This window comes from Trachurus japonicus, chromosome 3 (genome assembly GCF_045865225.1).
Source record: "Trachurus japonicus isolate A0001 chromosome 3, Traja_1.0".
Classification (NCBI taxonomy): domain Eukaryota; kingdom Metazoa; phylum Chordata; class Actinopteri; order Carangiformes; family Carangidae; genus Trachurus; species Trachurus japonicus.
This window is the reverse complement of record NC_140909.1, coordinates 36,807,729-36,823,949: the sequence shown is the minus strand read 5'-3', so window position 1 is coordinate 36,823,949 and position 16,221 is coordinate 36,807,729. Positions and strand designations below refer to the sequence as shown.

The window sequence follows — 16,221 nt, the reverse complement described above, 5'->3', positions numbered from 1 at the left end:
GTGTATACAGTATATAGTACATGTTTATCTGTGTGTAAAGACTAAAAAAGCATGTCTGGAATATCTTCAATAATATTTTCTCTATCTATCTATCTATCTATCTATCTATCTATCTATCTATCTATCTATCTATCTATCTATCTATCTATAAGAACACAACACAAAAAATCAAGCATTTTGGGGTGGGGAGGGTTGGTAATTTATTAAGGTATTATCAAGTCTTATTACATTTAACAAGAAGTGGTAACTGTGTAGAAGTCTCCCATCACCATCCGCCCTGAATGATCTCTGCAGTAATCGCTGTGACTCTTTAACACTGCAACACAAAACTCTGCTCTCTCTCTCACACACAAAAGGCTTCTCACGCTTCGATTGTCTGAAATTAGAGCAAGGGAGGAATCAGACCCACCGTGTCTCACGCCAAACCATCTAGCCTCATAGAAAAAATACAAAAAACATAAAATAAATCTCAGAGTTATTGTCGGCTGTTTAGGCCGTGCTGAAGCACTTATCAATCATAATCAGGGCACATATTGATCGAGCACAGGCTTCACTCGGGTAATGATGAGTGAAAGGATTGAGGGAGCTGAAAGAAGTGTTTTCTGGATGTGTTGTCTAGTACTGTCTACACATGTATACAGTAGGTATAAAAGTCTGTATTTTCAGAATGAACACTTATAAAGTTTTTTGTACAAAGGCATTAGAGTGCAGTTAATCCCCACCTCACCCAACCACATTTTACTGTAAGAGTCAAATAAGAGACACTCCTTGCTGAAGGTTGTCACTCCAAGTAAAGCAAACATAGAAGAAGAATAACAATAAAAATATATATGTTTTTGTAAAAATTCACAATAATGTGTGTTCCAGTTTTGATCTAGGTTTACAGCTGGTATGTAACCCCCCGAGGTACACGCTGCCGCTGCCAGAAACGCAGATCTCAGTTTGGACACTTGGAGGTCAGAGGATTTAAGCAGTATATTATGATGATATAGTTGTTGCTACTGAGTAGTGCTACGACCAAACACACAACTCCCTTCCTGAATACCAAAACCTTAGTCTATGAATAACAAAACAGCAGCCAGCCTATCCCCACCTCCCTCACTGGTGTAGAAAAACAAATTCAAGTCTTTGGTTTGACGGTTGAATTCTCAGTCTCTGGCTGTGACTGCCAGTTGTGGAATATCTGAAGGCACAGTTCAAATTAAATTTCTTATTGCCTTTCTTATGCCATGACAGCAGGTGATAGCTGATATGGATAATGTTATTGTTGACCATGGCTTCAGAATTCATTGCAAAGGCCTCCTGTGTTATCCATTACTTAGGCAGCATTTTCTTTTCTTTTACAATGTTTTCCGTCAGCAGGAGTCACATTCTACTTTATTCTCTTTATCTGATCAGACTGTATGCTAATGCTTGTCTGTAACTGAATTTAGAGGCTCCTAGCTGCAAAGAATTAGTAAAATTAAATCAAAAGTTATAACAAATATACATTTTTAATATCCTTCATTGACTGCAAAGCATATTCTTCATTAGGTAAGATTTCTGTTCTTTTTGGCAACATACATAAATGGCTAGGATTTAGTATTGGCTGTGGCAGTGTACTTCAGATATATATGTCCTTCCGTGATCCTTCAACTTCAGTGCAATACATCAACTCAACACAATTCATAATCAGACACATCATTCGTGGTGACTTACAACAGATCTACAAAATCATTTGTCATTTCCATCCACAATTTGTCACATTCAGCCAGTCGTATTTACAGAACTCCACATTATCAGTTGTCTATCAAATTACAAGAAAGAAATAGGTGACTGTATTTGAATGGAGTTTGTGGCTTTGGTCTTGGGAGTCTTTTCAGTTGCTATGCCTTCCTGGAAAGTTGCTCATTTGGATGCTGTCCCCTTGGAGTCCTGGGTTGTAGTAGGCCGCACCACCATAGTTCAAGTCCAGAGGCTCACTGTTGTCTAACCTGAGGACTGGAAATGAGACACACACATGTTACATTTAACACCTGAACCACTGACTTGTTTATTATGACTGTATATGATCTTTATTTCCTATTTGTATGTTTTTGTCCTGCATGGTATTATAGGAAAATTCTTACAATAACACTTTTTTTTTTATTTGTACAGCTGGATCTCTACAGACAACCATCACCAGTAGGTTATTCAAGAATAAGCTCACACCGATCATCATGGTGCAGTGCTTGATAATGAGAACCTGTATATGAAACGTCACCTTGGACCTGCCATTTAGATTTGAATGTGACTCATCTTGAATATGCAGTACATTTTTAAAGGTGCAGTATGTGCTACAGATAAGTCGCTAATGAGCCTACAACCTGACGTGCAGACCTGTACGCTGCAGCAGAAGCAAAGACACGCAGAGTTCATTTCAGTTGGACCTTCACAGAAAGGGTACGTACTGTATGAGGGAGTGTCAGCTAGATGTGACAACGTAATAATAATATGTCATCTTCCTCTAAGCTCATGACAAGAACAACCTCACAATACTGTGTTGTAAGGTCAGGTTACCTTATTAGAGCAGGATGGGGTAATGTGTTTCTGTGCATGTGTGTGTGTGTGTGTGTGTGTGTGTGTGTGTGTGTGTGTGTGTGTGTGTGTGTGTGTGTGTGTGTGTGTTTAAGAGAGAAAGATAGAAAGGGAAGGAGAAAGACAGAGAAAACATTGACATTTTGGGAATCACACTTACTGTACAGATATATGAGAAGATCAATACCACTCTTATTTCTGTACATTAAATATGAGGCCACCTCAGCATCGAGCATGCTAACAAAACTCACCTTCTGATATACACTCTTATATACTTATATTTGTTAAATCCATTAAAAAAATAAAGTGTAAAAATGACAATTCACTGTTTTTCACAGATTTATATAACAGACTATTGAATGTTGAAATAGTCACTGAGCCTGTAAGTGAGAGTGAGTCACTCATATTTTATTTTAGAATTTTTTTTTTGAGTTTCCTATTATCTGCCAAACAACCAGAGGGTTTTTTTTTTTAAGTCTGGCAAACCTAATGAAATCCTGATCAAACAATCACAGATAACAGTGCAGTCATATCTGTCCTCGCTTTTTCAAGTTTAACATTCAGTTTTTGTGGGGGGGTGGTGAGGGGACGTACATACCTGGGTCTGCATGATACTCCTCAACCAGTTTCTGGTGAGAGAAAGCCTTTTGGTGTTTCTTTTTCATGATGATGTAGGCCACCAGTCCCACAACGGCCACAACCGCTGCCGTTCCCAGCACGGCACCCCATTGTACATTCCTCCTACTCTGCTCTGGGTCTGACGCCAAACCTTTATTGGAGTAAAGAGGGGTTGAGGGGATGGGAGGGAGTGATAAATAATTTGTCAACAAAAAATGATTCACATGAGCTGCTGTTTTTGAGGGTTAATTGTCAGAAAATTATGGCTGAAATGTGTTTTTTAAATCATGTTTCCGGTGGCAGCCCCCATAAACACACACATCCCAGTCAGTCATCTGTACAGATTTGTTTAATTTACGCTGTGATAATTAATGCAATTAACATGCCAAAATCATGATCATTTCTTGAATACATTTGAATATTTTAAGGCAGCAGCCTGGGCTCATCTGAATGAGGTTAAACGTGACTGTACAGTAGGCTGCCCTAATTCCCATTGTATGAAATTGTGGAATTGTGGAACAGCCTATCTCTGCAGATTTAGGAGTGCACAAACCCTCGAGCATTTTAAAGCAGGACTTAAGAACTTTCAATTTTGGTTGTGTTTGGCGGCGCCGGTGGCCCAAAGCGGTAGTGTTTTGCCTGAAGGAAGACTCCATTTCCCATGAGCACCAGCGTGTAGCGCCGTAAACATCCTGATCTCCAGGTGCATATTAACAGAAGACGTCCAAACTAAGTTTCTTTTACCAGCGGATCATTTCACAGTAAACACACATACACAATCCGACGGAAAGGTGCCGCATTGCTGCTCCCTCCTCGTCGTGACTCGCGAAAGTGAAAGTGAAATTAAGTGAGAGCCGGGTTCCTGCCATGCTCCTCAAAGCTGCTTAGTGCCAGTGAAAGAGATACAGACCATAATGATACAGACCCCCTCAGGCCATGACAGAGGTGTCATTCAACCTGTTGTAAGTCGATGTACCATCACAAAAGTTATGAAAATATTATGATATTATGTGATTCGTACCCAGGGAAGTTACATAGTGCAGTTTCAGCCGACGCGACCCGGCTCAGGCTTCTGCGGCATGTTACTTTAAATAATTGTTGTCGTTGATATAACAGATTCAATTGAACCAAGGATCACTTGTATGTTAACAATTCTTTAAATACAGCATAGAACTAATTATTATCTGCACACATTTACATCTGCGCTCTCACATTCTGACAGCTGAATAAAGCCAATCATATAGATCAAGGTCATCCATATTGTTAAAAATGAGACATACAGTATTGTCTCTAATGAGGATGGCTTATTCTGACCTTCTCTCCTCCAACAATACAACTATTTCTTCTTTTCACTTCAGTGTGTTTGTTCTCAAGGGAACAGTGGAACAGAAAAATGCTTTTGTAAAGAGTGACAGAGTTGTCTTCAGTGTTCTTTGACACTGAAATATTCCAGTTTAATATCGTCAGCACTCACACATGAAAAATTCAGTGATTCTGTTTATCTATAAATGACTCAATTTACCCACTTGTTTGGATCAATTGAACCATAACCTGAGGCAAACTTAACCAAAAGATAGTATTTTCACACGGTTTATACTGATTCTGTTTTTTGTTTTTTTTTCTCTAGCTGTTGTTTCTCAGTTGTTGTTGTTTTGTCATACATAAAATATGAGAGGTTTGCTTTAGTCTTGCCTTAGCTGATCCTTCCAGGAAAACATTTCAAGCATAGATGTGGTCATCCTTGCCCAATTTCCCCCCGTTTTCCCATTTTGAAAACTACCCCATCCATTAAATCCTTCAGTTGAAGTGTTTTTGCCCTGCTGGCTCCTGTATGGTAGTGTTGTTCAGTCCAGCTTTTTGATCGGAAACAACTATTGGGTGGATTGCTATGAAATTTGGTGTAGCTGTGGGGAGTATATCCAGCAGTTTAGGAGTGAAAATATTAAAGGGATAGTTCACCCAAAATTCAAATTTCACTCATTTTCTACTCACCCTCATGTCAACTAAAGGTTGGGAGAAGTCCTCCGTGCCTTCTCTGAGTTACAGGGCGGCTCCACACAGCACTGCATGTCCATATGACAGTGGCGAACGGGGCTCACTTTTCTTCATCCAAAAAGACACACCAAAAAAACATCTAAATACCTCCATACTGCTCGTCTGTAATGTCCCTCTTGTATTGAAGCCCCGACATGACAAATTGTTCCGAAAAAAATTTAATAAGCCTATATGCGCAATTTGCACTGACACAGGCAGAGCCGTGAACTGAGACACTGGGAGCTTCCGCTACAAACAAGCTTAAAATATAGACTTATTTGGATGTTTTTTGATGCGCGACCGTCATATGGACATGCAGTGCAGCACGGAGCCCCCCTGTAACTCTGAGAAGGCACGGAGGACTCTGAAAATTCTCCCAGCCCTTAGTCGACATGAGGATGAGTAGAAAATGAGTGAAATTTGAATTATTAAAAATATTGCACCGAGAATTAAAGGTAACGAACCTACTCATAAAACTATAAGGATTATGGCAATGGGCCTATTTGCCAAAATGTTGAACTATCCCTTTAAGGTGAACTTTGCATGATTACACCTCCACAGCATAGGGGTCGCTATCGATACAACGTCTCCACTGTGGCCTAACATTACAGAGCACTTTTGTTTTAATGCTAGTTATCAACTTTGATCTTGTGTTACAGTTTATCAAATGTTTGCTAGTTTCTAACTTTACTTTACGTTACAATTAAGCTAAGTTAAGTTGACCAATTTTTAACTTTAACCTTAAATTACAGTCAAGCTGAGTAATACCAATAGGCTGATAGTGCACCCCTTCATTTTTAATTATGGCTTAGCACAAACACTAGTGCTCAGTCATAGTGTAGATATGATATGTTTTGACGTCAGGATAGATTTTGTTATTTCTAGCATTCTGTGCAGCTGTGGGGTTTAGTCCTCCTGCTTTTGATATTAGTTTTTATAAGAGGCACCTCTCTCTGCTTTTATTTTGTTGATTATTTGAATATTACATTGTATGTGTCCCGGTGACTAAGCAAATGTTGTAGAAGTGGTGGTTGATGCAAAATTGTATTGCATTACATTTATTTGACATTTATTTAGCTTTAGTTGCACAAGAGAGCTACCATAAGAACTGTGAAACTTCATTTGAAACACGCACTCTCACTGTCCCAGGTTTTTCTTTTGCCCCTGGAGAAAAAATTGACCTATTGTCATTGTATAATTTGCATTCTGCTTCAGAGAGTAAATCCTACAGGCTTTGATGATCCCCTGACTTTCCCTCTTGCACCAACATGAAGTGACATTTATGGTTTAGTCTGGAATTTCTAAAAATGTCGGTACACACATTCACATTTACCACAGGATGAATTGTAATAATTTTTGATCATCCCCTGACCTTTATGTGACTTTATTTTCAAACGATAGCCCCTTGAGATGTGCCATCTTATTTTCGAGCGGGTCCTTTAATCTCAAACCATCATCACCAAGTAGTTTGTGACCAAATATCTGTATCAACTGTACTGTAACATTTCAGCACTGGCACAATGAACATGTAAGTATACTGATGTTAGCATTTAGCTCAAAGCAGCACTGTGCCTAAGTGCAGCACCAAACGGCTGCTAGTGCAATTGACTCATAATCTTGCATAATGGTTAAACATGATTAGAGTTGACAGAGACCCCGCTGTTATTGTGTAACTGTAAGTTAAGTTTGGAAGGGAAGCTAGGAAGCTAACGTGAGGAGAAAAAAAGTTCTTTACTGATTTCAGTAAAAAGCGAAGTTGTCTTGTAGGCTCATATTTATAGGCCCTCTGTTTACCTGTAGTCAGCCGTCTGTGCTTTTGTTGTTGTGCACACGCTGTGCCTGTCATGGGAACTGTGGGGCAGTTTTTTCATCTCTGTGTCGCCTACAGTTTCACAACTGTTTTCCCACTGTTTATAGCCATCATCTGTTAGTGTTACGTCCTGCTGTCACATCTGTCCTTGTGATGGGAGTTTTATTTTAATCTCTACTCCATATCAGCTCTCTAAGGGCCTCTGTCTTCCTCTTGCCATTGTCTGTATGAGCTCAAATATTTTGCAGGAAAAATTGCTTTGGTAACACTTTATTTGACGCCTATCTATAACGCATTATACAGTAACCATACTTACAATAGCACTGTATAACTATAGTTATAAACACTTCTAAATGATCATAATGCTTTATAACAATGATCATAACACACTATAAAGCATTTTATCATGACTTATAAGGTCAGGTATTATAATACGTTATAATTGTTAGTAACTCACTGACAATGCCCACATCGATAATGCATTATAAATATAGTTATAATGTGTTATAATTGTCTTATAAATGTGTATAACTATCATTATAAACACTCATAAATGATCATACGGCTTTATAACAATTAGCATAACACATCATAGAGCACTTTATACTGGCTTATAAGGTCAAGTATTATAATAGAGTTATAATGCTCTATAATGTGTTATGCTTATTGTTATAAAGCCTTATGATAATTAATGAGTGTTTATAATGATAGTTATACACATTTATATCATCGTATGGTTATGAGTATGGTTATAAGTGTTACCACATTTATGGTTGCATCATATAACATGTACTCCTTAAAGTTATTGAGGCAACTTCAATAAGGCTTCAGCGATTTGTACAACATACAACTCTATTATTACAGCTTAATATTACTGCATGACTTTTGGATTGTACTGTTTGATTAGTTTTCACAAGGTGCATTTAATAAAAGTGTTATAAATTATCATAAGGCTTTATAACAATAAGCATGAGTGTTTATAACTATAGTTATACAGTGCTATAACTGCATTATAACTCAGTATAAGATAGATAGATAGATAGATAGATAGATAGATAGATAGATAGATAGATAGATAGATAGATAGATAGATAGATAGATAGATAGATAGATAGATAGATAGATAGATAGATAGATAGATAGATAGATAGATAGATTTCTGCACAGATGCTGCAAAAACTATCTCTGACCTCAGTCCCTGGCCACTTCTTTCACAATGTTTTTTTTTTTTGTTCCTCTAAAACAGGGTTTTACTGTTCTGTGCTGAGAAGGTGGTTGTAACGGATCCCTTCACTCACAGCAGCCACATCGATAGCAACCTGAAACCCAACCTTTTCCTTTCAAAGAAGGGCATTTGTCCTCTGCCAGTGGGAAAATAGATGCAGGCAAATGTGGGTCAGGGAAAGGGCGGAAAAAAGCAATGTGTAAAAGAAAGCAACAGTGATATATGCGCTCCTGGGCAATGGGCCGCCACGTTACCTTTAAATCCGCTCTCTAAAGGCCCTTGTGCCTGATTTTATGCTAACATCTGTCAAACTTCCTTACACGAGTCAGTCAGGAGGCTTGGGGTTTCACATAAATACTTTTTTCCCCCTCTGTATCTATCTATAAAGTGATGTCACACTGCAAGGAAGAAACACAAAGCAGGATTCTGGACACAGAAATGTGCACCAGATACCGTGACACCTGAAACGATGGTAGTACCTCTTTCTGAGCTGCTCCCCGAGGCTGCACCTTTGTCTGTTTTATTGGCTTTCTCAGGTGTGTCCGGAGAGGCAGCAGTTGTAGTTGCAGGGTCTGTCGCTGTAGACTCAGCGGGGAACACTGTCGTAGGTGAAGACGTGGGCGATGTCTCATTCATCTCTGGAGTTTTTTCGGTTGTTGTAGTGGTAGATCCTGTGCTGTTGGTTAATCCCGTGTCCTCCGCTGGTTGTGTTGTGGTTTCTTGTGTGGCATTGCTCTCTGGTGTCGGGATTGTTGACTTTATATCAGTGTCATTGCCGAAATGTGGAAAGCTTGTGTGGTTTCCAGATATAAGAGGAGTTGTGGGTGTTTGAGGGGTGGTCGTTGAGTTATGAGATTCCTCCTCGGTTTCTGTCATGTTGAACTGCTGGTCTGAGTTTGTCGTTGTCGACATTGTCGTCATAGTCTCCTTCGTCGTATTGTTTGGAGATAATGTGGTGTCTGGCACTTCTGATTCCGGGGTTGTGTCATTTGGGAATGTGGGAGGAAGCGTGGTATTGACGACATTCAGATCATCAGATGTGTCATTTGCACTGCCTTCGCTGCTCGACAGGTTATCATCTTCTACACCAGATGCAGCTGCAGCAAGTTTACTGTTTTTCTTGACTTCACGGAGCCAGCTTTTATCAATTGTACGCCCCGAAGAGCTGGTTGGGGTTGAGGCGACTTCACGGAGCCAACTATTATCAATTGTACGCCCTGAAGAGCTGGTTGGGGTTGAGTCGACTTTGCGGAGCCAGCTTTTATCAATTGTACGCCCCGGAGAGTCGGTTGGATCTTGGAGCGATGCCAGGTGAAAGGCATGGACAACCAGAAGGAGGCCTGCTGTGATTTTTAAGTGTAGTTCCATTTTCCTGAAACATAAGCAAGAACATAAATCATAATTTTATTTCTGGGGGGAAAAAAACAATTGTGAAAAGTGGTAAATACAACAATAGTTGTGAAATAACTGAATTTGGGTAGATTCACATCTGGATAACATGGCACTACTTTGGTTCTGAGTTATCGCTAATACAGATCATGTTATGGTAGGAGAAACATTGCAGCAGATTGTCAAAAGAAATAAACAACTGCATTTTTGTCTGTTTTTAATGTTAGTTGGTTCAGATCTTGACACTCTCTATAGAAAGTAGAAACCTTGAGATAACTTCTGTTATGGTTCTGCACCATACAAACAACACTGAACTGAAATGAAAAGAGACCATGTGGTGTAGTTCAAGCATGTAAGTGGATCTTGAGATCATTCTCTTTGTTTTTCTGTGATTTTTTAAACATCTCCCAAGTCGTCAACACTTGTATTGATTTCAGCCATATTCCCTGATGATATGTTAAAACAACCGAGCAACTATCCACTCTGAAAGTGCTGCAACACACACAAAAGACAAAGACCTTTTTTGCCAAGAAAAATCAATATATTTTATGCATAGCATAGCACATAAGTAGGTTTGTTTTATACAGTAATTATGCAAAAGGAACTTTCATTGTATTCCTTTGTGTCTCCCAAACCATGTCCATGCTAACAGTTCCACATCTGAGATAATTAGTAATCTGTAATAATTAGGAGCTCCTCCCTTGTCAAAACATAAAGATATGGACACCTGCCCTTTTTAAAAGTGTCTTTTTTCATTATTTATATATATTCTGTGTCCTGCTTTCCCCCTGTGACTGAGGAGTCTGTTCACGTCCTATACGGGCAAAACGCCATCAAGAAAGAGCCACGGGTGTTACAACTGTGTCCAGCTCAGTCTTCAAACTCCCTCTGGCCACACGCAAAGACTCAGTGTGTATGGAGACATCTCTGTTTGTTCCCATTTCTCAGGAGCACAGAATCACTTGCTTTGAGAGAGCACAGGTCATCTGCACTGACACCAGTCCTAGTGAAAATCCTCGAATGGCTGATCTTGTCCCACCTCCTGTTTTCCAAGGAATTGCTCAGTTGACAGTGAACTTTGCAGCGAACATGGCCCGGAATGAATATGGCATCCTCGGCTTATATGAGAGGAGCTTGCTGGTGAATTTCAGCACAGTCATCCCTTCATTATACACAGTGACTCCCAGCACAGTCCCCACTGAGATCATTGACTTTTGACAGTGTCATTTTACACAGGTGCCCTGGGAGCTGTGTGTCCTCCCCTCGGCTTCACTCTGATACACAAATGACTCCAGCTCAACTTATTCCTCACAGGTCACTCTCACTGCCACTCACTCTGATCAGCATAACAGCAGCTTGAAGATATAACCGCTCAATTCTGCTTCTACCTGTCCATGTTTTCAAGAGTCACTAAGTTGAGCATAAAGTGAAAATAGAAAACAACATTATATTTTTGAACTTATCAACCTGAATGGGGTTTTAATCTTGTGTGGTCGTAAATGTTTTTCTCACCCTTTTCACCATAACAAAACTTGGGTAACACTTTATTTGATGCCTATCTCTATAACGCATTATAACCATACTTACTGTATAATGAGTTATAATGCAGTTATAGCACTGTATAACTATAGTTATAAACACTCATAAATGATCAAAATGACTGACAATGCCCACATCGATAATGCATTATAAATATAGTTATAATGTGTTATAATTGGCTTATAAACATGTATAACTATCATTATAAACACTCATGAATTATCATAAGGCTTTATAACAATATGCATAACACATTATAGAGCATTATAACTCTATTAAAATACTTGACCTTATAAGCCATTATAAAATTCTCTGATGTGTTATGCTTATGATAATTTATGAGTGTTTATAATGACAGTTATACACGTTTATAACACATTATAACTATATTTATAATGTATTATCGATGTGGGCATTGTCATCGAGTTACTAACAATTATATTATAATACCTGACCTTATAAGTCATGATAAAATGCTGTTATGATTATTGTTATAAAGCATTTATGAGTGTTTATAACTATAGTTATACAGTGCTATAACTGCATTATAACTCATTAGAAGTATGGTTATAATGCGTTATAGAGACAGGCATCAAATAAAGTGTTACAAAAAGTTTAAATATGTTCATCGTTGTGAGACACATGCAGTCGTGCTCACTGCCAAAGAACAACTAAGATGTTCATGTGTGGTCAGTTTCTCAACAACTTTGTTCATCATCCGCACATCACTCTCTCATGTTTCTGCTCTGTGGGAAATAAATGGAAAACCTGTGGGTTGTTAATGGTGCAGCCCGCTGTGTGAACGTTGGATCAATCAACTCGTTCAAGTTTGCTGATGATACAACACTGAGAACACATCATTAAAGAAAATGACTCAAGATCTGGAGGTAGGGGGTGGTGAACAATTTAGAGCACAACTACCGCAGTGAAAGTAATAAACTGGCCAGTTTGTTTGTACCTGTGCTGCTGCATCCCTGGATGAAAATTGTTATTTAGCATCGCTATCGCTCCTATCTTCTAAGTAGACAAGTTTCAGCAAGACATATCAGATTGCCAAGATTGAAACACTGTTGTGCACACACACACACACACACACACACACATATATTATTCATTATAAATTAAGCATTTTTGGGAGGGTTTGGTTTGTTTTTTTGCACAATAAAGCCTGTTTCAGTTCTATTGCGTGTCCTCAACTGGCATTGTCTCCATAGAAACAGCAGCTAAAGATCATGGGCATGAACAAAGTCACGTATCTGCTAAACAGAGAGGGGGAAAAACAAAAAAATTGAAATATTAAAACTCTCTGTCTTTTTTTCAGTCTCTTATTATTTGCAGAATGAGATCATCAGAATAAAAACACAGGGACATGATTCCACACGTGTTTTTACATTCATGTTTTTAAGTGTAAATATCAATTTGACTTTACTCCCAGTTGTGTACAGGGCTATGAAATGAAGAACTAATTTCTCAGCTATTTTACAATTTCAATAAAAGATCAAGTTGTCATGGTGACCTGAGGGCTACAAAACATTACACATAAACTGCAGAGACCTTTGTTGCATTTTCTTCCCATTTGTTTCTTGACTTTAAATGCTTTGCTAAGTAAATGCTAAATAATAATGATAATATTCATAATAATTTGAATTGGCAGAGCATGATGAAGCTGAACACTCTGTGGAGGATCAAAGTCTAATCATGCTGCAGGCGGCTGAGGATGTGGTGTAAATGAGTCTAATTAATGTAGAACCAGTTTGACTGGAAGCTCACCAGAGTCACTGGTTTGTTTTCATCTGAGTGTTCATGGTCAGTGGGGAAATATTTTAAGATCACACACAAAAAAAACTACTTAAAACATTGATCTCAAACTCAGTAATTCTGCGGTTATTGATTCATCACAGACAGCCCTGATCACTGTCGCCTGTTTGTATGTATATGGCGTACAGTACACTGAATGTAAAAACCTGTGTTTCCTGTTTTGTGTGACCTCAATGAGACACTTCCTGTCCATAATCAAAATATCCTCTTATCCATCATCGCACTGGGCAGAGCTATGTGGAACAAACCCTCCACCTGTCTCCAGGAATTACAGCACCTTTCTGCTGCTGAGAGGCCATTAGGCCATCAGCGTCAGAGTGTGTGTGTGACGTGGCAGGTGGAAGAGAAACCGGCAGAGATGTTTACTTTTGACCATTCACACCTACAGGAGCCTCCTGTTGAAAAGAGTTCCCACTCTGCTGGTCTGTCAGAGCCTGTACTGGCTATCACCTCCACAGCTCTGCCAGCAGTGACTTTACTGAGCTCCAGTCACACACACACACACACACACACACACACACACACACAGCTAACCAAACACAAACACACATTCTGTAAATACTTTGAATCATGCAACCCACACACACACTTTGACCTTTAGGCTATAAATCATTTAGTTTGTTTAAAGCTCACCTGTGTTATTATTTATTTATGTCGTGCATTTACTGCATCATACAGTACAACCTCAATATGAGCCACAGGAGCTGAAAGTAACTCTGTACTTTCTTCCATCTTATGCTTCTCCACACCTCTACTCACCTGCATTGCGGTGAGAAATATTTTACTCCACTCTACTCAACATTTCACATTCATGACATGTGATCACATACACTGCTGCCCATAAAGTTGGAACAATTTTGTTTTCAGACACATTCCTACTTATACACATCAGTAATCACCTTTGACCAGGTGCAATGATTACATACTGAGTCCCAGTTACCAGCTTTGAGAAAATATACACTTTATCTATCTAGAGAAAACCACACTGTCACAAGCATTTCATGAGAAGAGGTAAAAATGTGTGTGAATATATAAAAAAAAAAGTGTGTATATATATAAATGTAATAATTATTAATATATATACACACAGTATATGCTTCGATTGCCATAGATAGATAACAAAGAGCCAAACAATACCGAAAGTAACTAAAATTGGTGTCACCTCCGCTAATGATCCAATAACAGAACAGGAGTGTTAATATTATGTATTAATGAGGTGAATAATCTGAATACTACATCCACCATTGATATCTAGTTCCTGATTCAGGGTTCTTACTGTAAAACTGACTAAGACTTGTTTAATGTATTCCCCAGTTTATGTTATGTAAGATCTGACAGTCTGAACGTCACGTGTTGTGATGCTTTGGCACCAGGCAATGAACTCTTTTAACTTTCACATTGAAAATCAAAGCGTTTATGTTTCTCGTACTCTATTTTTACTCTTTTCAAAAGAGAAAGCAGCAGTGAGAACTGCCAAGTATGGACTCATTTTAAATATTTAACACTTTCCAAGTGTAACTTATTCATGCTATAGTTACTGAACATGAAAAAATATTGGAAAAGAAGTTTTTACACTTATATCTATATATATCTTAATATAGCCTTGAAAAGAGGTTATTTGTGGAGTTTTTCTAGGTTTAAAAAAACAGCAGTGACTCAAATCACATTAAACCTATTTAGACAAACATTTCTCCATCCAATTTATCGCCTCACACATTTCCTGAGAAAATGAAGGAAGACAAAGAATGAAATCCCTCCTCAGTAAATCCTTACCTTATTCTTAAGCTGTATCAGATGAGAACAGGTGCACAAGCAACACAATCTCTCCACTGAGCTGCCAACATATGAGAGTGAATCAGCAATTGGCCTGGAGAGAGAGAGACGGGGAAGTGAGGGAGGAGGGCCCAACAGAGAGGCATTCAGGGAACAACCTGCTCAACCTGCTTCTACACCTGCCAGCAGCAGCAACACGCCCTGAACTGCATCCAGTTGCAGGTTGTGAAAGAGCCACACAGGATCAGGGATGGAAACAAATAAGTGGACAGGTGAGGAGGGAGAGGGGCCGAGGGCGCCGGGGAACACAAATTCATTACCAACAACATTATTTGATGTGAACATCTAAACAACTAGATTGTATCAATATTTGGTTGCCAGGTTGCTGGGTTGCCAGGTTAAATTCCCCTAGTGGGTGGAGCCTGTTACCAGAGTTCTCCTAAGGCCCTCCTTCTTCTTTTTCTCACCAACGTACGTATATTGGAAACGGCTGCTGTCGTTATGGCAACAGAAAGGAGGCTGACAAGGCTCGGGTTTCATCCACGCCTTTGTCTCCGGTCTATATCAGGCTACCAAGTGACGTGTGACTTTGTGAACTCACAGGTACTGTGCAACAAATGAGCAGGATTTGTTTTGTCTCACTCCTCAGTTACCTGAGTCACGCTGCGGTTGAATTCATTTGAGTGGACGAGTGGGGCGGACGAAGTGGCACTCGAAGCCGCTGTGCTTCGGTGAATTAACAACAAGAAGTGGTTCTAGTTTTTTTTTGTTTTTTCTTTAAACGAGTCTAGAAAGAACAGGCTTCCATTAAACTGGTATCAAATCAATTCTCCCAAATGGAGCCTCAGCCAACCCTGAACACACCCACAACAAATATGAGCATCGATTTCCAGTTGACACAATCGCACAACACAGAATACATATTGTACAGTCATGCACAGGCATTTATTTATTTATACTCACTTATTGCATCACTTCCTAGTTTGGCAATGGCAGGATGGAGGAAAGGGTGAACAGGATATTGAGAACTGCAGAACTGAACTGCGCTGCTGTTCTTATTGGTGTCTGGAGTTTCAGCAAAACACTGTTGTGTTTTCAAAGTGCTGAAATCTCTCAAAATGACCAGAGCAAGAAGGTCTGGGGGTTCAAACTCCTCTCTGCCGGTCAGGTGGTGTACTACATCCAAAAAAGTTTCCTTTCAGGATGATTGGAGCAACTCTAAATGGGTGAATTGGTCTGTTTATATGCAGCAGCCTAAAGCATTAACATGCATGTCAAGTCCAGTTCTTTTTGTGGTTGTTTACTTTTGTCATAACCAAATGACATGTATTCAAACTAGTGCAGTAAAGGTGTGGTTGTCTGAAGGTCATAAATGAGGTTTAACAGAGTCGTACTGTCCTGAGCACACATAGTTCCTCACAGACAGCCTGTCCCTGGCACTCACGTGGCCTGCCAGCAT

At 39.2% G+C, this 16,221-nt stretch overlaps 1 protein-coding gene across 1 annotated transcript; it reads right to left on the bottom strand.

Moving 5' to 3' along the window:
* Positions 1-767: 767 nt before the first annotated feature.
* LOC146990340 (uncharacterized) lies at positions 768-9,611 on the bottom strand. Its single transcript, XM_085772217.1, has 3 exons — positions 8,723-9,611; positions 3,155-3,325; positions 768-1,980 (listed from the first exon to the last, which is right to left on the bottom strand). Exons 1-3 carry the CDS (start codon positions 9,609-9,611, stop codon positions 1,859-1,861), a joined length of 1,182 nt encoding a protein of 393 aa, XP_085628343.1. The 3' UTR covers positions 768-1,858.
* Between the last annotated feature and the right edge of the window lie 6,610 nt (positions 9,612-16,221).